The 26,168-nt window shown below is 37.0% G+C and overlaps 1 protein-coding gene across 1 annotated transcript in view; it reads left to right on the top strand.

Annotated features, from left to right (window-relative positions):
* Positions 1-26,168, top strand: part of ADCY8 (adenylate cyclase 8) — a 117,911-nt gene that overhangs the window by 80,016 nt on the left and 11,727 nt on the right. Inside the window, exons 8-14 of the mRNA XM_066336170.1 lie at positions 1,339-1,536; positions 8,111-8,211; positions 12,244-12,445; positions 14,902-14,991; positions 16,334-16,506; positions 19,312-19,393; positions 23,745-23,903. Of these exons, the coding sequence (XP_066192267.1) occupies positions 1,339-1,536; positions 8,111-8,211; positions 12,244-12,445; positions 14,902-14,991; positions 16,334-16,506; positions 19,312-19,393; positions 23,745-23,903 (1,005 nt within the window). The remainder of the gene's footprint in view (positions 1-1,338; positions 1,537-8,110; positions 8,212-12,243; positions 12,446-14,901; positions 14,992-16,333; positions 16,507-19,311; positions 19,394-23,744; positions 23,904-26,168) is intronic.

Genomic DNA, 26,168 nt, shown 5'->3' with positions numbered 1-26,168 from the left:
GAGAAGATTCCAATCCTGACATACTTTCCTGTCTGTATTTTAGGATCTTAAATTACCAATAATAAGAAGGAATGTGAAATATTATCTGTGACTACAAAGTCCATGGTTTTAATTTTAGGATTGCAAGGAAAGTTGTCACCTGGGCTTTGGCATTAGCTGAGGCCCTTCCTGTGTTTTAATGTGCTGTCCAAGATTCATTAGAATATTTTTGTTGACTTGAATATCAACAAGGGAAACCTCCCTGTAGCATTTGCCCTATGTAATCCTGAGATACAAAAGAATTGGCTTTCCAGGGGCGTCTGGTGACAAAACATCCTAAGCTCTTGTTTCAACAATGTCCAATAGGAGATAGAGCTGAAGGTCTTTTCAGGAAGGACCTGGGGAATAACTTTTCTCAGGCAGAATTTTATTTCCCACTCATAATAATGCTGAAGTGTCTTATGCTATGATGTATGAAGTTTCACATCCTTTCCATTCATTAATATTTCTTAACCCTTAGGAATATTACAGTGGTAGAGTTTATTTTCCCATTCAAGTGCAAAAGAGCTGCTTCACTGTGGTTTGTGTCATGAAATGGGAATGAGTTATTCTCTTTATGAAAGCAAACTAACTCTTTGCTGAAGATGAAACACCCTTCATACTATATCTGCTAGAATTCCTTTGTGAAGCAAAAGTATTTTATTTTTTCTTTTGATTAGTCATTGAAATACCAAAGGAACAATGCATTTGAGATGGTATTTTAAATAATAATATGAATTACAGTTAAATTAAATCATATAGCCTAACTGTAATCTAGATTGGCTGAAATATACCAGTAGTGAAGAAGAACATATTATCTGAAAACCCATGCTGAAGTAATCGGAAATGTCACCTTCTTCACTCCTGACTAAGTGATCTGTTCCTTAACTACACACATGCAGTAACCCTGAGATAAGAAAAACTTCATTACTCCAGTTTTGTGGGTTTTGTTTTATATGACTTCCATTTTTCTTTATTAAAACACACCACTGAGTCAGATATCCTGATGTGATTTTGGTGTGTACTCCCCTCATGCATGCTTTAATGATTAAATATTAGATTTGGAAAGCAGAATATAGCCCTTACGCTCAGTGCAGCAGCAAACCTCCTAGCCTGTAAAAAAGAAGGCATTAAAATACTCCCCTTAATTTACTGTATGTGTTTAGTGGAACAGACTTCTTATTTTACACTTCTATAGATTTCATTGAATGAATTGCATGGAATGCTGTAATGGTTTGCAATGCAACATGAACTAAAACATTGCATTTTTAACCCAAGGGGACCAGCAGGTTTATTCTGTTTGCATGTGCTTTCCCCTAGACTCTGGCTGCCCTAACAAGAAATTCAATAAATCTGCTTCCAAACCATCTTGCACAAGCTTTGCATGTCCAGTCTGGGCCTGAGGAAATTAACAAGCGAATAGAGCACACCATCGACTTACGGAGTGGCGATAAATTGAGAAGAGAGCATATCAAGCCTTTTTCACTGATGTTTAAAGACTCCAGCCTGGAGCATAAGGTAGCTGGGGCTTGGTAGCTGCATTATTCACAACTCAAATTGTAATAAATGTTCACTGAAGTAGAGAAGCTGTAGGTTCTGGCTTGTGTTGGTCTTTTTCTTGTTTTGTTTTTGTTTTGGTTTTTTTTTTTCCATTTTGTTTCAGTTTTCAGAAGACAGGGATGAGCTAGAGTTCATAAAACATAGTGACATGATGCAGGTGTTATAATGCTGAAATAATTTCATTTCTTTGTTGGAAAATATGTAGACTGAGCAAACTCAGTTTCTGAAGATAACAACCACTGGCTGGGCTGAACTTGGTATCGAGTATAAGCAGTTTTCTGTCAGATGATAGGTTACTTTGGCAGTAAGGATGATTGAGCATATTAATAAATAGACATTTCTATTCAATATATATATATTTATATAGATATGTTCCTTCCCTTTAGTCATAAAATCTCTCTTATGTCCTCTATCCAGCTGCAATATGTATTTCAAATCAACAGTAATTTTTCAACTGTCTGTTTTAAATGTCCCTCTTAAAAAATCTATTTCTAGGAGCTAAATATGGTTTGTATGTTTGCTGCTTCTCAGCAGCAATATGATCTCATTGACTTCTCTTTCAGTGTACATCCAGATGTAAGTTATAAGTTTTAAAAGATAAGGCGATGGGAGAACAGTCTTTGGAAGCTGATGGCACAGGGTGAGGTTGCACAGATCTCAAATAATTTTATTGACTTTCATTGATAATTTCATATGCTATGACAGTGCAGGAACAGCAAGTCTGCAATATTATGTGCATTTGACTAAAAGGAAATAAAAACAGTGAGGAATTGAAAGCACGGAGGCTCATTTCTCCATCATCACTCAAAATTCCACTGAAAAACAGGCATTTTTACATGATTTATGAGAGATTAGTCCTCAGGAAGGCTGATTGGTGAGATTTTTATCAAGACAACTGGAAAATAAGAATTATACTTGAAATATACCTAAGCCCTTATTGCACTAGTAATCTTGTAGAAGAAACAAGAAATGTTTGTTAAAACAAAAATACAAATTGCATTTCTCCATGGGGACATTTACGCTGAGACACCATACAGAACCCCAAAACCAAATTATCCGTGAATAATTATCTACTGAAAAGGAAGATACGAAGATATTTCTTTCAGTGCAGTCATCAGGAAAAGCTGACAGCGACCCAAAGGAAGCAAAATTCAAGATCTCTGGTATCACGTGACTTACTACATAAAGTCCCAAAAGTCATTAATCATCTTTAATCTTTTCAAGACATAAGATAAAAATTATGGTGAAAGAATCTGATTTTTTTTTTATTCAAAGGATGAAACAGCCTTGTCACAAACAACTTTTTGAATGAGCAAACTTGTCAGTGGTTCACCTTGCTTTAATTTGTTATTTGATCACACAACGCCTGAGCATGGGCTGGTGTAATAGGGTACTGCCCAGAATCAGATCCCATGTCCAGAATATAAACTTATTTATTATTTTAGATTTCACAATTGTCAGCCACAAAGAAAAATTCTAAGAGAAGTGTAGAATTCAATTTAAATGCAATTTAAGGAACTAAAAGAAGATCCATGCCTTAATCTACCACATTATGTAGGTCAGATTTAAAATATTAATAAAGTCATTAATTGCATCTGAATAAAAAAAGGTCTGTTTAGAAGTTAACATTTTAGCAGGTTTGTTACATTTTCTTCTCAGTAGGGTATTTCCAATGGAGAGTTCGACTGCAGTGTTACGAGAATTATGCTTTCATTCAGTATTTCCTTAGGTGTTTGTCCCAACCTGTAGGCACAGGCAGTAGAAACATAAAATCCATTCAGCAAGGTTGACTGAGTCTTCTTTCTGTTCCATGAATTAAACTGGTTTCTCATATAAGGAAGGAGTAAAGTTTTTAAAAATATCACTACTGCTTTATTTGTTCTGGTACATTCACCTCCAACAGCTGGACAGTCTCTGGTCAGCAACATCCTTGCTTCTATTCAGGGTGCTGGGACATCACGAGTGTGCTCAGATGGTGGTGGGGAATGGATACAAAGGAATGATGTGGATTAAGGGAAGATGAATCATAGTGTCTGTTGCAGACAGCAGCAGTTGTCTCGTGGGACAGCACTGGAAATATCCCCTCTCTCTGCATGCCTGTACAGTAATTACAGGTTTGTGCTTAAAACCTTAGTGTTTAACCAAAGGTTACAGGAAGTCATGGGAAAATATTTGAATAATTATCCTGCAGAAAGAAGCTATTTCCTCCATGCTGTCTTGTTACTACCACTTCCTCCCTGCTTCCATCCCATTTAGGAAACACACCAAACTCGGGATTAAATTAGAGTATCACAAAGCTCATTCAGCAACCTTTTCCCTCTGCTCCCCCCACCCTTAACCTTTCAGTCTGGAATTAAGGGTTTTGTTCTAGCCATTAACATTTTGGTACTGCTTATATGACCTTCTCTACAACACCTTGAGCTGCTCCCCGTGGTGTGGCTGGGCCTCAGAAGAGCCCATGGACCTCCCAGTGGTGCTCCCTCCCTTGGCTGACACCTTCTGCTCAGCACAGTCACAGCTTCAAGCCAGAGAGAGCTCTGAAGTTAAGTACCCTCCCCCATGTAGAATCTTGTGCCTTCTCATTTAGCCATCACACTTTCAGGAGGCATTGGCATCTGCTAAATACTGATGTCTATAACCTGTAAGTGCCTCTCACCCCAGACTTTACAGTTTATAGGAGGCAGAAAAAACAGCTCCCATAGCTGAGATCCTGGCCAAGAAGTGTTACCTTTATCTTGTTCAGTGAGAATTGTGTTAATGTTCTGAACCTCAAATGATAGAAAAGCGAGTGACCACATGAACAATAAACTATATTTCTTCCTCCTGCATTAGTAACAGGACCATCAGGAGGGATCATGGGTTGGCACAAATGGATCTGAAATGTTATACCGAACTTCTGTTTAAACAGTCTGGGTTGGTTTGAATTTTTTCACTATAAAGCAATTCCAGATATCAGGTTTACACTAGCCATGAAATTTCTGGGTTTTTTTTTTCCTTTAAGACTTCTAAAGGTTAGAAAAAAGCCCCAAAATAATTCTGGAGTCAACATGCACAAAACTACCATGGACTAGCACAGATCCTGGTTTACACTGGTTTAGGCAACTGCTATATCACTGCAGTTTAAGCCACTGGAACATCTTGCCACTCCTCTTATCTCATTGCTCTTTGTCCTTCCATGGTGATAGGATTAGTGTGTATTCCACAGCAAGCAGTAGCAGTTCCATTAGTGAATGGGTTTTCTTCATGAGGAATTATGTGTATTTCCATATGTATTCTGCAATACCTCATTTTTCATAGGATTTGTGCAGGACCTCAATTAGTATATTTTATAGATTCTTTACCAAAATTAACTACTCATTACTAACCTGTATTTCACTCAGTAACACTTGATATGTCATTTAGAGAAAATTCACCTTCAATTTTGCTAAAGTTATTCTTCACAAATAGCATGTAAGCAGAAAAAGCAACTCTTCAAAGGAAAGTATTTCTGATGGCAGCATGAAAAGATCCTAAAATTTCCAAATATGTCATATCACACAGGAAAATCTGATACTACTTCAGATTATTCCAATGATAATTGAAAAATATCATCATGATGATCATCCTAAATAGTAACTTGAAAACATCCATACCATGTGCTTTCATAAAGCAGAGGCACAGGACAGGGAACTTTATATGCTGGTAGGGATTTATTAAAGAAAATTTTCATGTAAAGATTTGTATAAGAATATTCAAAGTCTTCCTACATATTTCTGCTTGGATTAGAAAACAGGCTGGGCTAAGACATGAAACATTTACATATTTTCTGTGAAGTGAGCACACTGGAAATATTAAAAGAGCTTTGAATTTCAAAGTACATGTTTTCTTAGTTCAAATATTTGACCTAAATATCTGAGTTTCTATGTTTCAGAATTTCTGACTGGTAAGATAAATAGAAATTACATGAGTAGGAAAACAATTTTGCTCTTTGTTATTGCTGTATCTCAGCAGACACAGGCATCACCTCCTTACCTTAACTTCCAGTTGCAAGGAGGTCTGCCAGAGACTCTGGACAAACTCTGTGACTGTTCAGCAACTTTTCTGCCATTGGTCAGCAACTGGATCTCTGTCTACCCTTTGGTCTTATCAGAAGTTCATTTCCAATCCTGTCTTAGACTTCTTGAAACATACTCTTCTGTCCCTATCCTGTATTGCAGAAACTTTTCCAATGTTACTGTGATGAAGAAAAAAACCTGGTCTCTCTTCTCATCTATAAGATCCTATCTGAGTGAAAGAGCAGCACTGAGGATAAGACCAAAAACCTCCCTTCCCAGAGCACAAACATTTTCTTTAGGGGAACAGGTGAAACCTGTCATTTAACTGCTTCTTGTCTTTCTTCCCTTTGGAAGAGAGAGGTGAGGAATAAGCAGCATTACTCCACAGAAGAAACCTTTCTGTGTCCTTTCTCAGTTTCAGACAGCAGGCTGGGAAGGCACATAGATAAACAGTTCCCTCCCAACAGTGCAGGGAAGTGGCCCAAGCCCTGTGGGAGTCTTCACTGTACCATGAGCAGGTCCTGCCAGCATAGGTGTCTCTGTGGGATGCTGCAGTGAAGGTTTTCACTGCAGACAAGGTCACATCACAATCCTTTCTGCCACTCTGCACAGCTCTGGTTGGCTACATGCCTTCCCATGCTTTTTGAAGGGCCTTGAGGCTTAGTCAGTCCTTCAATTACTTCTCCAAGTCATTAAGGGGTAGACTTCTACAGAACTTTTACATTTATCATTTATGTCAGTGCTGCCTAGGGATGCCAACAATTCCTCATCACAATGTTGTTACTGATTAGAACACAGCATCCATCCTTTTGACATAATGCTCAACACAGCAGGCCATTCTATGTTTGTGTTTCATTCATCTAGTTTGCTTTAATTTCCCTATGGAACAGTTGGGATTTCATGTTATATTATAAGGAACGTACCTTTCTATTTCCCTATTTCCAGGACAAAAGCCCTGGTTCATTATTTATGCAGACTGATGCAGTTCTGTTTCCTTGAACATGAAATCAGGGTCAGTGCCTCTGGGGTTCCAACAGCAAAACGAAGTGGAATTACCTCTAAGCACTATCAAAAATCATGCCAAAGTGATACTGCCAACAGCAGATACAAGGTATAATCATAGGAGACAAGGAGTCAAAATGAGGGACACCAACAAATGAACCCCCTCTCTTACTCATGACAAATGGGAGTAGGGAAGTGAGAAACTTTTTTTCCATCTCGGAGCTTGAGACTGTTTACACCAGATGTTTATATCTGAGATGATGTCCCAGCCAAAGGAATACTCTAAGTCTAGCCAGGATGTCTCCTCAAGAGCAAATTAAAATATTAAAATCTAGTTCATAGCTGGATTCAGTGTATATTCCTAACACTTTTTTTTTTTTTTAATATATTATAATGCTTTCTAGGAATTTCTAACATCAATTTTCCCTATTTCCAAATTTTTGGAGAGAGATTCTGGTATCTGATATTATTTTGACTCTTATAACCTTTTTTTCAGACCCTTTAAAACTTCAGAGATTTAAACTAAATGGAGTTATTGTTCAGAAGAAGAAAAATGACTGGGGCAAGTCTTTGCAGGATTTTTATAAGACAAAGAAACTTTTGGGGCATCCATAAAGGATGTAGAGAATTACAAGAACTATTCCTATGGACTAATCTTCATCTGCTATAAACAGCTGCAGTTTAATTGGATTAGCAGTGATAAATAACAGCTTAGGACTTGGTTAATATTTCCCCTTTAGTTGATCCACTGAGGTCTATCAATGTGTCTGTTACCCCATTTCTTGGTATTTCCCATAAAAAAGGAACCTGATAGCATTCTCAGTTGTTTGATATGCTGGAGAAAAGTTTTTTTTCAATAAATCTTTGTAATAATGCGCTTTAAATAGCCTTTTATATTTGGAGAATGCCCATATCACCAAGTTTCCACACAGCCTCTAAGTAAGTTAGGATACAGAGAGAGTTCCTGTATCTCAGCATCCCAAATAGTCAGAGAATGTTCTAACTATGTAATTTTCTTAAAGAAAGTAAATTAGATAAAATAGCAGAGCGGCCTCAATTTGGCCATCATGGAGACACCTCTGTGCCATCATGCAGAGTCACAGATGACTCCAGTGCTTGTGAGGAAATTCATGGTTTCTCTGGTTGTTAGGTATTTTATTAAGCAATTAAACGTTTGGTATTATACTCAGCAGCACAAGCTCCTAGTGTTTACCTGAGGATTTTTAAAACAAATACTTTTGAACTAAGCAGAACTGTTTTGTATTGCAAATTACAGATTTTTGCTCTCTTGGTTAAAATATTTTACCACATTATTAACAATTTATTCAATGGGTTTGATTTTAAAACAAAAATTCAGGTTTATTGATTTATTGCTACATTGTCCTAATTTCCCCCATTTGTCCTCTCTACATCAGCCTTAATGAAATTACTGCATGTATTAAGAGTTAATTTGCTTCTCTGTGTGTGTTGTTTTTTGTTTTTTTTTTTTATTCTAGTATTCTCAAATGCGGGATGAAGTATTCAAATCAAACTTGGTGTGTGCGTTTATTGTTCTTGTATTTATCACCGCTATCCAAAGCTTGCTCCCTTCTTCCAGGTAAATACAGAAATATATCTCTATGTATCTGAAGGCACTCTTAGGCACATCGTGGAATAACATTTTTAGGATTGAGGTGCAATGAACCAATAAAATCTGCTTATTCCGCAGAAGTGTTTGGAAATAATTTTTCACCTTCTTTTGCAACAGTAACTACTTTTTTACCACTTTATCTGCAGCTACAGGTTTTCAAGCCAGACAGCAGCATAAACTGACCTTGTTACACTTTCAAGCAGAACTACGCCCAAGTTGAGTAGAAATTTTGGGTTACAAAAATTTGCCACAGTGTGCCCCGGTGAAACATGATCCAGAACAATAGCTGTGCCTCTTTGCTAAGCGATTGATAATCACCTTGGGTATCAGTGACTCTCGGTTTTGTTTCATAAATGCTTTGTAAGAGAATGGTCCTGCTTGCTTTGCTGCTGACAGTGTGATTTGCCCAGCTGGGAAAAGCAGTCTCAGGCCATTAATAAGCACGGAGGTGATCTGTTTTCACTTGTGCCCTTCTTTGGGACTGACCAAGCAATATATTCCTATCAAGGTGATGAAAATGTGACATAGATAGACCTCGGTGTCCACATTTTGCAGACTCAAACCTATCATTTGGCATTTTTGTCTACAGTTTAATAATGAGATCATAAGAGTATGTGCAAGGACTGAGGTCAGTTTTTAGAACAGGACTGCCACTATAACAATCCTCTGGTCCCGTTTGGTCTTTGACAGAGCAAACATTAAAAGAGAAATATCCATATATCCTAACATATTTCTCAGGTTGTTTCTAGCACTCAGATGAACCTTATGGCTGGCAGTAGAGTAACTTGAAAATACTGTATTATACTATTGAAAATACTGTATTATGCTTATCCTAATACTATTTGTACAAGAAATATGACATTTATTATGTTACAGTAGTGCAGCAAGATTTCTTGGCTCATCTCTGGAAGATGTGAGTTACAAAGTTGATGTCTGAGAACACCAAAGTGGTGGTTAGGAGCTGACAGGCAACTACATTCTGCAGCAGTGGTGTCTCATATGTTCTGTAATTTTCAGCCGAGAAAGTACCCAGAGTAGTATGTAACCTTCTGTTGTTCCTTGTGTGCTATATTGCCCCTAGTAAGTTTGCTTGCTTTTCGAAAGCTCTTCTCCCAATATACATTTAAGGTTTTTCGTTTCTGCTAGATGTTTTTGTTTGGTTTGTGTGTTTGTTTGTTTGTTATTTTTTTCCTCAGTATGTACAAGAAGATTTATGGATCTTATTAACAGAACCTGTTTTCCAAAAAGATTTCTGCTGCTATATCAATCACTGTCATACCAGCAGGAAAAAAAACAAACAAACAAAACAAAACAAAAAGAAACCAAACTTTTTTTTTCTATCAGCAGAGATTCATCTCTGTTAATTCTGGTGATGGTATCTAGTGCCATTGGAATGAGGGGGAAGGAGTCACACAAACACATTGCCTGCAGCTGTCCCACCTCCTAGTTTCTCATCTTGTGTTTTTCCCTGAGGACCTTTTTGTCACTGAATGTTAAACATGTTGCAAATACAAATAGGTCAAAATGAAGATTAGCTAAATTCCTACAAGAAAAGATCAGCAGGGGTTTTTAAAAGAATATGACCTTGTCTTCTAGAATGCCCTAAAAGTCTGATTTCTGGAACCTGGGAAGATATTTAGGGAAAGGGTGTTTACCACTACCCCTTTTGTGAGAGAAGTTTTGAGACACATGGGTGTTTTATGGCAGTTCTTATGTCCTGTCAGGAGCTGAAGATCACTGTCAAGGCAGGCTTAAGGAGACAATTTTTGATCTTGTTTTCTCAAGTTCTGATGCTCTGCTTCAAAAATATGTTTCAGTTTTTTAAAAAAGCATGCCTGTCAACAGATGAGCAACCCTAAAATAACAGGATAGGGGTTTGCAGTGAGAAGGTTTCAATATGTTTAAACATATTGGATGAGAAAATAATCTGGAAGTTCGAATTTCCTAAGTTCCAGTTCTAAAAGCAGTTCAAGGCATAAGCAATTGAACAAACTATCACAAAGTTAGACAGGATTTGGATTCAGAGAATCCTTGAAATAACTGCATATTCATTTGCTACACCTCTGATAAATATCAGAGAAGTAAAATACTAGGGTGGAAAACTATGCAAATAATTTCCAAGAAGCTGCTAAGAAACTATAATTCAGTCCTCATGCTGACTTACCTATTTCCTAAAAACACATGTAAGAGTTTTTCAGTGAATGTTTCAGATTTCTGTTGAACAAGGATGAAATTTTGTATTTGCTTCAGTAGATGTGTGAATATTTTTTTAACCTGAGTCTTTTGGTTTCTTAAAATTCGATGAAAATGCTATTTAAATTATCATAGAACACACATTACAAAGGTTCTTCAGAGAGTTTCCCAGAGAGTTTACCTTTTAGTCTGTGTGCTAGAGAAAGGAATCATATCTCAAATCTAATGTGTATAGAAGTTTCAGAATTTTATCTCTGTTTATATCTATCTCCCTAAGGATAAATATTTGATCCATTCATGCATTTTTACCTGACAGGGCAGACTCACGTGAATTGAAAAATCTTTGCAATAGTTTTCATTCTTTGAAATATGGAGTTGAGGAAATTACTCTAAGTGAGATAAATTAATGTCATATTTTTTGCCATAACTGTCCTTTATGAAACCATTATATTACATTGCCAACCTTGCAGTGATTCATCTTCTCCATCCGAGAGGCCTGGGAGTTTCATTAATTTCCTGCAATGAACTATTTATATGCTCACTTGGACAGTAGATCTTACTAGAGTAGACTGCTGAAATACTCTTATTTCTGCCCATTTTTCAATTGGTTATTCTTGTGAAGGAGAAAAGCAGATTTCAAATTGTTATTAATTTAACACTTGCATCTTCTGTTTTACATGAGCTTTCTTTTTGGCTCAAATCAGTTGATTTGAGACTGTACATGAGGAAGAGGGAAGATAAAACTCTTTTTAAACTTCACTTGACCTTGGCAGTAAAAGAATCCCTAAAAAGAAAATCAATCTGTCTTGAACTTCTTCTTGAATAAAGGGGCAATCCAAGCCAGGTGTCATAGTTCTGGGAGAAGTTCATGGACAACAAATTATTATAGTTTTTTGTTTTGATTCCTCTAACCTTGTCTATGTATTTTATTGTACTTGATGCTACCAGCATACTCCCATCAAAATCAGCACAGATACTGGATTGTTTGTCTGAGAGGTCATACTATGCCACCTTCAGTTTTGTTTTTAAATCAAGTAGGCTTAGGCATGAGACAAACACATCAATCTTCAATTGAACAGCTACAGTGGGAAAAATTTTGTTACCTGTAAATTTATTGTGAACAAATGCAAAGTCTCAGTTTCTCAAGCACATACGCAGGTTATTCTGCAATTTTGGGTTTATATCCCAGACTTAGGTGTGTAGATGCTCCCTTTATAGTATCTTAATTCAATAACATGGATCTTACATGTAAAGTTGGGCAGTCCAAAATAAGAACTAATGTTTAGTGTCCTCAGGCTGGACCTCTTGAGCCTTGATCCTAATCTTTCTAAATGCCTGAATTTGGTTTTGTTCAGAGCTGGATTAGGCTAGGTTAGCAGAACTGGTAGGCTACACCAGCATATATAGACTGTCTATATATATCTGAGATATACTTAGAAACTATCAGTTCCAAATCAGATTGCAGGCACTTGGCTTTGCAAAGCAAGAAGGCTGTTGCAGAATACTGCTCTACTGTGGGAAACTGCAGGAATTAATCTTGCATGGCCCTCTGTCACTGTCCATAACCCAAAATCAAAGTATTGCCACTGGAGAGTGAGCCAATCCAAATCTCAAGGTGCCTTCTATATGCAGAAATCTAAGAGATTACGTGCAGTGAGATGAATTGTATCCAAAACTACATGGGTGATGAGCTCTCCTGACTCCCTTGACTAGTTCTACATGGACATGTTGTCCAGCGTTTCTCTTGATTTACTGACTGATTGTGTCGAGGTTTAATGCTGGATTGTCTTTTTTTTCTTTTCCTAGAGTGATACCAATGGTCATTCAGTTTTCTATCCTGATTATGCTGCACTCCGCTCTTGTGCTGATAACTACGGCAGAGGATTACAAATGTTTACCCTTAATGCTCCGGAAAACTTGCTGCTGGATTAATGAGACCTACTTGGCAAGGAATGTCATTATATTTGCATCCATTCTGATTAATTTTCTTGGAGCCATCATCAATATTGTAAGCTTATAGGGAACCAAGGAATATTATACAGGAAAAGATGATTTATGATTTGTTAAGCTTGCCAAAGGACTTGCTAACTGTGTCTATAAGCCAGCTGTGATTTAGATAATATTAAAAAGGCAAAGCATCACAGCTTCGAGAAATTCCATCCATTAATCTATGTATTTCTGAAGTATCTAATTATTTCTCCCTCATGAGTATCATCTATATTTAAAACCTTTTGTTGACTTTCTGTTCAACATATCCACTTTTTGAGGACCATTTGTAATTTTCTGACATGCCGAAATACTTTCTTAGAGCCTCAATCAAAAAAATAAATCAAAAAATGCTTATGGATATTAAATTCTTCCTCTCATAAGTTCTCAGCTCATCTTAAAGTTCTATTATTATTTAGGTTACAAAGAAAAATAAAACAATTGCTAAAATAATAATTTAAAAAATTCCAAGAGACCCTTGATTATCCTGATGTATTCAGCAACATGAGAGACCTTCGCATAAGTTAGGCAGATTATAATGTCAGACAGCCTGACAAGTGCTTAAGTCTGAGCAGAAAATGTGGTAAATATTTCACTGATAGATTAAAAGTATCACTGATAGGACAGTAAGTCAGAGAAAGAAAAATGCAGCCACTCATTTCCATCATTACAGAAAAAATATAAACACAGTAAATGTCAGGAAGTTCAGTTGGACTGAAAACTTCCTGGAGAAAAGCACAATGGTCTATTACAATATAAACCACTAAGCAGTGTTTTAGAATTCAGAGGTTTTAAAATCATGTCTAACAAACACCTTTCAGGAAAGATTTTGGTAGAATTAGTCTTGATCTTAAAACAAGATCCCTAACACACTATCCATGCCCAATTTGTTACTGCCCCTGACTTTTTGTTTATTATTTTTTTTAAGACTGTGTCCTCTGCAATTCTCCAGGTTGGATGATTCAAAGACAGTCAAAAGAAAATTATTGCTTTTACTGTCACACCAGTGTTTTTTTATAAAGCAGTAAACAGTCATATGTATTTTCATATGTTTAGGTGGACAATGGCTTGACTCACTGTGTCCTGATCTCTATAGGAAATCACAACATTAATATAATCTCATTATTTTATATGCTAAAGTTCTTCCATAATAATAGTTTGTTCAGGAGGGACCTGCATGCATTTAAGAACAGGTGATGTATCTCAGCCTTGCAGCTTTATGTGTTTACTGAGCTCAAATGCAGCCAACTGGAGGGGTCTTAAAACTCAGATTCTTTCTGAGAAGAGCCATAAAGCTATGGTTTCACCAAGGGGTCAAATGAGTCCTATGAATGTTAAGTGCATTCTTATTGTTATAAAATTAAGTTTATGATCCTGAAAGTCTTTTAAAAAAACACCTGTACTAGTTCTTGTGACATTCTGCTCTGCAGAGAGGTGCTGTATGCCTCATAAATTTTCAAAAGATATCATTATTTGTCCAGTGTCATGGAAGAGTGCACAGCCAGTCAGGTAATAATCCTGCACTGCAGAGATGGCTGAGTGGCTAAAAGAACAAACAAAAGAGTCTCAAGTTCAAAATTAATTGAAATTGAATGATAAGAAATTGGGCCTCACTAAATTAATTCTCTAACTATTGAAAAAAATACCTGTAGCTAGCTTGTACACACCAGGTTGATGACATGACCTATTATAATCATCCAGAGTAAATAAATAAATATATATATTACAGGAGACTCCATCTGCTTAAAGTGTCAAAACATGAAACAATTACTGATTTTTTTTCCTTCATTCTAAGACTATAATGTATTCCAACTGGACCCTGCTGGTTTCTTTGTATCTAATGCTCTTGGTTGGAAATACCATTAAAATGAATGCAGGTCATATGGCAAAAAGCGATATTACATTATCAGAAACATTGTTTCATCAGTGAATTTTTATTCCCTTCCATTCTAAGCATCACAATTTCTGTTCTGGAACCACACCATGTTTTGGTACAACCAAGTCTGTGTGATATCATGAAAATGAAGGATGGATGTCCCATATCCAAAAGCATAACAGTCTCCATAGCATATGCAAACAGCTTGCAGAAAAGGCACACGTTCAATCTGATTTTATGCTTCCAATTAAATAATTTTCTCTTTAATTTCTGCAAAGTCCAAACACTTTGAGAAGTAATTCTTAAGAATCCAACGTCAGTCCTCTGGAAATCCCAGAGGAGCTCACCTTTCCTCTCTGAAAAGAGAGCACAGGGAGGCTATTCAGATGCTGAATGTCTGCAGCACAAATAGCTCCCCCGTTTGCATTTCATCTCCACAGTATGTCTTCTTACTGTCCGTTTATTCAGTCCTTGGTGCCAGCTGGGCAGCTGGCACGGAGAGCAGCAGGTCAGCCAGTCCCACCCCTGAAGCCAGCCAGCCAGACAAGAAGTTAAGTCACCAGTGCACAATATAGCCCTGATTTTGTTTTCTTTTTTCACAGCTATGGTGTGATTTTGACAAACCAATAGCCCTGAAGAACCAGACCTTCAATTCCTCTGCTTCTTTTACAGACATCTGTTCCTGTCCTGAGGTATTTCTGAGGGTGCTTTTGAATCTGAGGTGTGGATCCACAAAGGTTATATTGCAACCACTGCCTTGTGGTGGAGTCAGGGGCTCAACACTGTGAAGAAGGAATGTTTCCATCTAACCATATGTTGATAGAAAAAGCAGAGGCTGGTTACAGAGGGAATTAACCTTATTATCTAATGGGGCATTATGGATAAGATTTAACCCTTGAACTTTCTGCAGAACTTTTATGCTGGGAACACACCCAGCAATGATTCAATGAACCTAGTGCAATAAAACACCTAATTTGCATGAATGTAATGGCGAGCAAAACTTCTTACATGACAGAGACAGCAATTAGACTGCTGTGGTTATTCTAAGATTGATTTTGGAGAAGAAAAAAAAAATCCTCTCTAAGATGAGAAAGCAGGCAACAAAATCAATATGTTGGTCATGTGTAGATCAGAGAAGTATGCTGCTAGAAAGTCATATGGCAGTGTCATGATACTGCCAGCAGTATGCTCTAAAGAGCAGGGATGCAGATTTTCCTACAGGGAAACTGTACTAAAGAAAAAACTGTACCCAGAAAAATAAATACAGTCGCTCCTAAAGCTGTGTGATTGGAGTTAATTTAAACTACATTTGGACTGTGGATGTTGATGTTGCTATTTTAAGTCTGAAGAGCTCATGACCATGATTGTCTCTCTCTATCCAGTATCAGCTGCATGGATTGCATTTGGCAGATGACTAATCATTGAGAAAAATGAGACAATGAAAAGATTAGAAAATAAGATATGAATAAAACTTCCGGGCATCACATTTTAAGAGAGCAATGTAACCAAGCTAAACCTACAATATTAAAAATTAAAAAAAGAAAAAAAAAAAAAAAAAAAGGAAAAATATAGTGAAAATGTGTGGCTTTTTCTTTTTTGTTCAGTAGCATGGGAAGAATTAAAGCAGAAATATGATTCTTCCATCCTGAGTATTTTATGGGTCTTGTGGAAATTTAGATTCCAAAGAAATATAAATTGTTTTCTCTCAGTTGACTTTTCAGTAGCAAACTGCTGCAAGCAGCATCTCTCCCTTTCCTCTTTTAATTATAGAGATTGCTTTTATAATGCAATGTAAATGCCATAAAGGCACAGAAAATGATCTCTGCTGACATGGAGGTACCATGAAAAATAGAGAATTTATAATTTTACACTCTATTTTAGCAAAATGCTTACTTTCAAAATGCCCTGGGCCCTAAGAGGACTTAGCTGAGCACTGAAATCCAAAATAATCTTTCCATACTTCTGGTTACTTGATTATTTGCATAGATGCTTATCTCTGATCTCCCAAATTAACCAGTGCTGTTTTCTATTCAGTATTTTGTCTTCACTGGTGTGCTGGCAATGGTGACCTGTGCAGTCTTTCTTCGTCTCAACTCCGTCCTGAAGCTGGCAGTGCTTCTCATAATGATTGCAATCTACTCTCTGCTGACTGAGACCATTTATGCTTCCCTTTTTCTGCAATATGACAACTTCAACCACAATGGAGAGTAAGTGTTCACTGCCCCCTTCAGAAACTGCTTTTTCTTAAGGTGATGGTTCAAGTTTTGCCAGAGTATGATTGTGTTGGATAGCACCATAGTTAAATATGGAGTGATGGTTGCAACAGGCAATGACTAATTCAAAATTATTTATAATCTGTTTCTTTCTCAAGCCTTTTTTATTAAAATGTTCATTTCATGAAGACATTTAAATACTGAGCTTTGTCTTTTATGTCTCCTAAAGTCTATCAATGTTGACTAAAAATATGCATTACAATGTACATACCTTGGTCATTTCTGTTCTTAAAAGCTGCAGAGATACCAAATGAAAAATTCCCCTCAGTTTAAAAAAACAGGACTGAACAATTGATTTTTTATAATAAAATCCAAACAAATAATGTGCAGGTGTGAAAGATATAAGGAAAACAGGGATGATTCTGTTTTGTAGGAGAGTGCTTGGGGGACACACACCTCCTCCTCCTGTTCCCAGCTTTTTGCCCAGCAAGAGGAACTGAAGAGAAGAACAGAAGAACCACAATGATTTGCAGAGTCAGAGGTGCAATTAGTGTTGCAATAACTGAATCCAGAGCAACATTAATTTAAATCATTCAGGAAAACACTCCTTCAGTCCTTGATATTTGACCAATGTAGTATTGCAGTTGCTTGTGCTTGTAAGTGCAGATGAAGATGCTCAGAGTGAGAGAAAAGCATGGATTTACAGTACAATTAATTCTCACACCAGTCATGTTCTCACACATAGTGAGGCCCTGCATGCATATCTTTCTTTACTTGCTTCTTATACAGTAGAAAGGTACCAGAGGTTTGGGGTGCAATCCCTTTTTCTAAAGCTAGTTATCATCGTACAGACATATCAAATATCTAGTGCAGACCCCAGGAAATCTGACAAATGGCAGCAAGCAATACTTTGGCTAAATAAGTTGAAGTAGAAATCATTAAAATTGTCACTAACCAGGCATGTCAAAGAATCTCTTCTGTGTGAAAATCTTGAAGAATTCAGAGTAGCCTCTATTCCTTGTGTCAATGAAACTCTTGTGACTGTTATCACAGAAGAGTGAGAAGGAGGGAGAAATATTCCCTGGAGTAGCCAACAGCCCAAGACAGTGAAATAGTTGAGATGCTCCACTCTCACAAGGATATGAACTTAAGCTCTGATACGTGGGAAAATGAAGTTCAATATTGTGTGCCCTGAAAATTATTTGGTTTTTTATCTATATAAATCATTTTATGAATGGGTTTGCAACTCCTTAAAAACTCATCCAGCAATGGTGGGTATAGCTACAACACCACAATATGCAATTACTAGTGAGTTTTTAACTAAGACATTTAAGGCTCTTGTCTTTAGTCAGTGTACAAGGGGTCCTTTTGGGATCCATTCATTTGGGGGTTGTATTTCAGGCAACTTCCAAATAGGAAACATTTGAATTTCAGCATATTTGCAGATGACAAGGATACTTCCTGCTTGCTCTTGCTCTGTATTGATGACTCATACCATGACAGCACATTTCCAGCACAGTAAATTCATTAGGACCACAATGTCAGTTCAGTTATCTCTCTCACTAGAAAGTTTCCATCTGGTTTAGTCTCAAGTTCTCCTCTTTTCTTTCTCTATTTTCTGTGTCATAGAAGTCCTTCTCCAACAAACATTTTCCAATATTCCTTTGAAAATTACTATGGAAAACAGATCCAATACCTGGACTTTGCTTTGCTCTTAGATCTCAAGACAGAATAAAGTTTGTCCCAAAATCTCTTCCAGTTTCTGCTCCTCATTTACTCTTTTTTTTTTGTTTGTTTCTTTTCAAAATTTCAAGGTTTTATCACCACATAACTACTTCCTTTTCTCATCTCCCTTCAACAAAATAATTCACAGCATCCCTGTTCAATTCACCTCTAATTTTTTTTTTCTCTCATTTGCTTTACTATAAGTTTGGGTCTACCAGTTCCCCAACCTCATCTATCTGTTCCCTGGAAAACATGTTTTTTTAAAAACATGGCATACAGAGAAACCTTGTTCAGTTTTTATTCATCTTTCCACATAACTGTAATTTCTCTCAGTATTTGAAACCCCCTGTTACTGCTTTTAACCCCTTTCATTTTATTTTAAATTTTCTTTGTGCTCCCTACGCAGCCCCTCAGTGATTTAATAAAGCAAATTTCATACAGCCAGTACCTGCTTAGCTCATCTTCTCTGCTTCCCTGTAGTCTGCAAGGGTTTCCTTTACCTCCCTAGTCACAGGCTTCTCTGGTCTCCTCTTTATAGCTCAGTAAAACCCCTCCCAGCTACTGTTTGCCATTTTTTTGGGCCCTCATTTAATCCATGCTATATTCCTGTCATCTCCAAATGCTTCTCACAGAATGAGGATGTTTAATTTCAGCTCCTGCCTTAGAGTTCATCCTTTATCTCTAGCTTTATTCACTGGGCTTTTACTTTCACAGCCATTCCCCTCTAAGGTGTCACCTCCTGCACTCCACAGGGGCTGCTTACCAAGCTCCCAGGAAGAGACTGACTGACACACAGCTTGCATATCACATTTGAGAGTGAAAGCTCATCACCTCCTGTGTACCTCCTGTAGGCTACAATTTAGTTACTTAAGATGTGTCTCCAAACAGGGAGCTCTCCAATTACACTCCTGTTCTCTTGAACTAATTACTGCAAAATTAAATTTTCAAATACAGTGGATTTTTTTAAAGAACAACAAAACCTACCACTTACGAAATGAAACATCTGAATAATTACAACACTGACAAACCAATAACTGTATTTTACTTAGTTGTTTGTTTTGGTTTTTTTTCCAGCACAGACTTCCTGGGTACAAAGGAGGCATCTTTACTACTGATGGCAATGTTCCTTTTAGCTGTATTTTATCATGGTCAACAGGTAATGCAAACATTTTCTTCAACCTTTGCCTTTGTCCTTTGCAATTACAAGATATGACAACAATTACTTTTAAAATACCATCTGCCTTTTTTCCCTCTTGAGCATATGACCTTTTTCAATTTAATAAACCATATGCAGAATCTGATTAAAGAAAGCCTACACCTGACACTGCCTAGCATTCTTAAAGAAAATGTGCCATATTCTACTCAACAATACTCAAATTATATTACATTTTCTATTTGAAGAAACAAACAGGGCACTACTATTTCAGATACGTGTGCAGTTCTGGAGGCACCTGACTGACAGCTTCAGTGCCCTGGAGTAGGCATAAACCCAAAATACAGAATGTAAATAATGAAACTAAGGTGAAATAACTTACTGTGTTTACAAAGCAAAAACAGCAGACTCGAGGAAATGAGGAAAATTTGGGTTAAGCACAAATACTTACTCATCTGTGTCATGGACTGCTTACAAGAATCCTTTCACATGGACCTAGACCTTGAACAAGATTTAGGGGCCTCAGAGCTTTAGGACTGTATCCTCGAGGAGGAATTGAGAAACTGGATATTTCAGGAATATGTACACAATGCACAGAAAGAGAGAACTATGGCAAATTTAGATTTAAAATAAAAAATTAGTTCAATGAAAAACAGCTGAGGCAGGGCACTTCCTCCACAGTGTTTCTGGCTCTCAGGCTCTGGATGCTGACTTGAGGCATTTTCTGACCACAAAAAGCAAGGGGCACGCTGTATTAAAGAAAGCACCAAGCACAGATGCCTTTAGAAGTTGTTGACTTGCCTAAAGATTTTCTCCTCAAGACCATTAAGTTGATAAACCAGAATTTCCCAACCCTCCTGGAATGAGGCAGTAAGAGAGGAATAAGACAGCATTATACACTTTATTACAATAGCTTTCTAAGCTGTCCCAGAAGTGAGAGCCTCCATTTCTTCCATGGGAGAGCAAAAAAAACCTGTTTATCTTCTTTTTGAGGGAATGAGGAATAAGTGAGTAGGAGAAGCAAGGGATGAAATGCATTTTTCACAATGTGCAGACTTAAATTTGATGGAAAACAATGAACTGTGACATGTCTTTATCAAGACATAAAGTCTGCTTAGGAAAAATATAGAACAAATAAGAATGGAACAACTCAAATTTCTGATAAGCCTTATAGTATTGCAAATGATTATTAACATATGTCGAGATAAAAATCTCAGGCTTGGGAATCAGCCAAGGTACTGAGAAAAACAACACTAGAGGAGTTTAGGTGGAGTAAGAATAAGGCAGAAGCCAGGCAACACTCCTCAGGATCTCAGTCCTGAGTGTAAATGTCTGTCTTCTACAAAAGTCTGAGCTGGGGTGTTTAAGAGTGTTTTCCAGTCCAGAGGCCTGTAAGCAGAGCACAAGTTATTTTTCATTTTATTGACCTTTCTTCTTCCATAAAACAGGATGGCTGCACTAAAACTGCCCTTGGAAATGGTCCCTGAGATGTGCTAAGTCCTGCATGTTCTCCCAAATGATTCATAAGGCCAGTCTATCAATCTAACAGTATCCAGTGGCAGAGTCCAGGAACATTTCATTGACTTGTTTAATTTCTTATTATAGAGTTAACCTAAAGATCTCTGTACAGCTGCCAAGTTAATACATATAAAAGTTCCATTCAATGTACATTAAAAAGAAAACCAAAAAAACCTCTTCAAAAGTGTGAACTGAGGAGAACATTAAGTCCAACAAAGCTGTCCTCCAGCACATCTTCCCATTTTACAAGCTGCAGAAGTATTCTGAAATAGAATAGCTTAAAATCTGTCTTATTCTAGGTGAATTTACTGAAAAGGATTATTTTTGTAAGATAATATTTATGGACCTTCGAATTTTGAACCAATTAACTATTGGTTTTTATTCATTGTGATTTAATGCCATATTTAGCACCCAAAAAATTAAAATCAAATTGGAAAAAAAGATGTGTGGCATCATCTTATTAGATATAATTTAATTGCATGTGGCAATAGTCTGCAGAGTGGTTGGGTTGTGCAGCACATAATGTTAGACTTTCTGTGTAATACATCTCTCTTTTCTTCACTAAACATTGTAATTAGAGGTGTTTCTCTAAGCTACATATCAGGGTGGGAAAACATGGGCACTTTGGGGTTTAAATCTAGGAATATTTTAGTCAGTCAAGCAACAAACCCTAAACTCAACCCTACAATTATTTTAGTTTTAGTAAATACAAGAACTTAGCAGTGCTTTTTTAACATTTTCTATTTTCAAATCTATATATATGTATCACTCCTTGCTTTCTGAGATGACAGTGTCATCTTGGTAGTCCACTGATGATGAAAGAAAAGTATTTCATGTTAAAATGTGATCATAAATAACCAGAATGACGTTATTTAAAATGTAAAAATTAGCTGCTGCTATTCTGAGCTAGGCTTAGAGATGTGACATTTTTCTGTAGAGCAGCATAAAAAATCAGCTCTGAAAAACTACCACAGTTTTTTGCCAAGCTCTTATTGTAGTAGCATTAAATATCTTCAAGCATCAAAGAACTCAAAATCCAGCAGCAGATCCTATTTGAAGTCAATCTTTGAAATACCTTTAGAACTCCTAGCAAATTTACAGTTAATTTTTTGTTCTCAGTTAGTTGGTAGAGATAAAAGTCAGTTATCTGGTATGGGCTCTGTCTTCTAGCATGAAAGAAGGGCAAAGGGAACTGAAAAATGTTGAAAAAAATGTTTAAAATACTCTTTCTTGACAGGCTTTTTAAAAAATTTTTGCATTAATTCAGGGAATTAATTGTCACAAGATAGAAGATCATCATATCAGTAGAAAAAAGTTTGTTTATAAAGCTGACTACAGCACCCAGAGGGCAATTAAATCGCTGCAAAATTGCATACAGTCTTTGGAAGTTTATATCAAGCCATGGTCACTTTTAACTTTTAGGAAGGAAAGCTCCCTAGAGTACAGCCAACATATAAGATCCCTTCCAAAGTGCTTTGCTTTTTTTCTTCTGAAGAGTTTGCCATCCATGATTACTGCTGACTAAAACTGTGACCAAGATGAGTCACTAAACAATGCCTGAACCCTCTCTTAGTCATTCCCACCCACTCCAGGCTGCTCCTTTATTTTAGTTGGTTATATGAATTATATTTCAAAAAATTCCTTTATCCAAGGACCTTTTGATGTCTCTCAAAATTTTAAAATTAATCTATTTGCTCACATAAAACATTTCTTTGATGGGTGCTATTATACCTGCTTGGAGCATCTGAGACCTCACAAATATATTTTCTCTTTCACTTTACCGATTATATATATATATATCCATCACTTTCAGCAATGCTGTGCCTTAATAAGTCCCCCCTTGTGCAAGCCACAGTTTCAGCTGCCCTGAAATATTTTTAAAGCTCTACTCCAGTGTAATGCACACAAAAATCTCTGGCAGTGTTGAGCTAGACCATGTGCTGACACACATGTGCCTCTCAGGAAAAGTGACACACACAATGCTTCAACATGTTCCCTGCTCCAGCTAGCAGACAGTTGCCATTCATATTTGAATGAATATGAATTTAAATATATATATATATCAACAATGCATATGTATGTATGCATGTATATGCTCTGCTGTGCACAGGTTTTGTTCTGCACATACAGCACACTGAAAATCATTTCACTCCATTTTTTAGCTGTATCAGGCAGTGAGACTTGACAAGTATAGACTGCAATAGTAGATTCTGATCTCAAAACACAGGCACAGAATATTGGAGGGGATGACAAATAGGATGTTTTCCCTTCTTTTTCATAAGGTTAAAGTTGCAAATAACTGCATGTTCCAACAGTATGACTATATGATTTTTGTGCCACAGACTTGGCCATTCTCTTTGGGAGTACTTTGGGTTGTTATACAGTTTTGCTGAAAGATGTTCATTCTTTAGAAGGACATTCTTGACAAGAGTTTAGAGTTAGCTTTGTGCTAGTTTTCTCATTTAACTTGAAAATACTTAGGAAAAGAAGAACATATTTATTTCAAATCAGTACCTGTGAATACCTTATCTTCCATCTGACTCCATTAAGTCCATAAAGATATGCTTAAATGGAAAATTTGTGACAGTTTATATCCACTGACCATAGCAGTAATATGGCAAACATTATTTTGCTCAAGATTATTCTGAGAGTCTCACTGTACATAAGGCAAAGAAATAATCTCTTTTTCTGGCAAGAAAATTAAATTGTTTCAGAGATCTCCAGCAGCACTGAAGGTGGCTACACAGCAGGAGCAGCCTGCCAGGATGGCAATACAATCTCTACTCTTATCTTGTCAGGTTTTATTTTTGCCTCTTTTTTCTTTCTGAAACTACAGCTTGAATATACAGCAAGGCTGGATTTTCTGTGGCGTGTTCAAGCAAAAGAAGAAATCAATGAAATGAAGGAGCTGAGGGAGCACAATGAAAACATGCTACGGAATATTTTACCCAGTCACGTTGCCCGTCACTTCCTGGAGAAGGATCGGGATAATGAAGTATGTGTCCATTTTCTGATATTTTTGTCTAATTAGTAAAAAAAAAAAGTAAATCTGGTAGGAAATTGTTGAACTTATTTCTCTATAGGATTCATTGTACAAACACTGCCAATATTGGTACTGAAAAACAATCATGTTTTGAAGTAAAGGTTTTAGGACCACATCTGGAGTGAGGTTTCCATGGTCAGACTCACCAGTGGGAAACACATGGGCCACACACAGAGAAATTGTAGGAATAATTCACCAAGATGAATGTGGGATTGGGGTACATAATGAGTGACAAGAGGCTGAGAGACTTGAGGTCATATAATTTTAAGAAGAAAAGACTGAAAGAGCATCTCATTGTTGTGTTCAAGCACCTAATGGGTGTTTATAAAGAAGACATTATTAGGGGCCTGGAACATTTCTCTTAAGAGGAGAGACTTAGGAAGAGAAGACTGAGCAGGGATCTCAACAATGCATCTGAATGTCTCCAAGGCAGGCACCAAGAGGATGGTGCTCTTTTCAGAACTCTTTTCAGTGGTGCCCAGGGATAGGACAAGGACCAATGGCCATAAATTTAAACACAAAATGTTCCACCTCAACATGAAGAAGAACTCCTTTACATAGACTGTCAGAGCCCTGGAAGAGATTGCTCAGAGGGGTCATGGAGTCATTGTCTCTGGAATGTCTCTGGAGACATTCCAAACCCATCTGGATGCATTCCTGTGTAACCTGCTCTGGGCGACCCTCCCTGGGCAGGGAGGTTGGCCTGGATGACCTCCAGAGGGCCCTTCCAAGCCCAACAATTCTGTGATTCTGTGAAGGCAGAGCAGGGCTCAACCCTCAAATCCAAAAGGCTGTGAAGACTTGATCTAATTAGTCCTACTTTGAAAGCAAACTCTATTAAACGAGATTCAGAAGTCTGTTCCAATCTATGAATCTATGGAAATCTATGGAAAAAGTGTTCAGGTCTATGAAAATCTATTAATAAAAAAGAGATGTGAATTTAACAGAATGTGTGTCCAAGTTTATCATAGCCCAGTGCTGCAGAAGTATTATTAGAGCCCTGTCAATAATTATGGAAGGAACAAGCTGCAACAGACCTGAGGTTCTCATATCTTCAGACATAAGAGAACATTTTTTGCCATTTCATATTGCCCCTGAATTGCCTGTTTGTGGCAGATAACAAAACACCCATTTCAGAGACAGTTTGTGGCTATATTCTTAGAAAGGGTTTGCAGTACACAAAGAAAAGCATGAAAATGGATTCTCTGAATATTCCTAAAATGAAGTTTGAAGATGGATAAAGGAAAGTTCAGAATTTGTTTCTGAAAGCAGCAGTAAGTCATTCCTTATCTGAAAGGAAGGAAATGTGTATTATAATATCATATATATATTAAGGTACTATATGATGAAACTGGATTTTTTTTTTCATGTAATGTTGAAATTATCTTTTATAATGAGAAGGAAGGTTACAAGATTCACCTCGCCAGCACTGACATATCTACTGATCATGCAGCAAAAAGGAATTAAGGCTACAATTTTCTGTTGTACATTTTGGAAGTGGATGTAGCCAGAGAAATTAAACTGCACAATGAGGAATTGTGTTCTGATTTCAAGGAACCCCCAGGGAAGGATGAAACACTGAGAAGCTACAAGAAAAGGCACTTTAGAAATCACTCTTGAGAAATTTTACACTCTGTGGGTATGAAAGTGCCATAGAAACCCTGCTATGCACATGAGAAAATGTGAGTGTGAAAGCAACCAGGTTAAAATGTTTCATTGCAAATGGAGCAGACCTCTATACCAGGCAAGAGTGTGTTCTGGCATATCTGCATTAAGGATTTTCAGGGAGTACGTTTCCCATCTTACACTTTCATTCATGTATGGTCACATCCATAATCATATTCAGAAGCAAGCAGATGCCCCATGGATCACTGCTGATGCTTCAATAATTTGCCACTGAATTAAATTCCACCATCCCTGCTTTTTGTAAGGCAATTTCCAGAGTAACTGTACTTGGGGATGATTTATGCATGACCTGGCAGTCAGTAAGATCTACCAGATTTCAGTGCAATCAATACTGCAGTTCATGTCTGACCATTAAGTTAATTTCTATGCTCTCAATTAAATGAATTCCCAAATTTGTACTGTAGCATTTTCTCATGGATGTATTATTTCTATTCTTATGCTTCTCACCAAAAATAGAAAAATGGAGCAATTGAAGGCTCTGTCAGTTGTTTTCTGTCTTCATGATCCAAAGCAAAAGTGTGGCTGAGTGAA

The sequence above is a fragment of the Sylvia atricapilla genome, chromosome 1 (genome assembly GCF_009819655.1).
Source record: "Sylvia atricapilla isolate bSylAtr1 chromosome 1, bSylAtr1.pri, whole genome shotgun sequence".
NCBI classification, from domain to species: domain Eukaryota; kingdom Metazoa; phylum Chordata; class Aves; order Passeriformes; family Sylviidae; genus Sylvia; species Sylvia atricapilla.
Note: the sequence above shows the minus strand (reverse complement) of the source record. Positions and strands in the feature narration are given on the sequence as shown.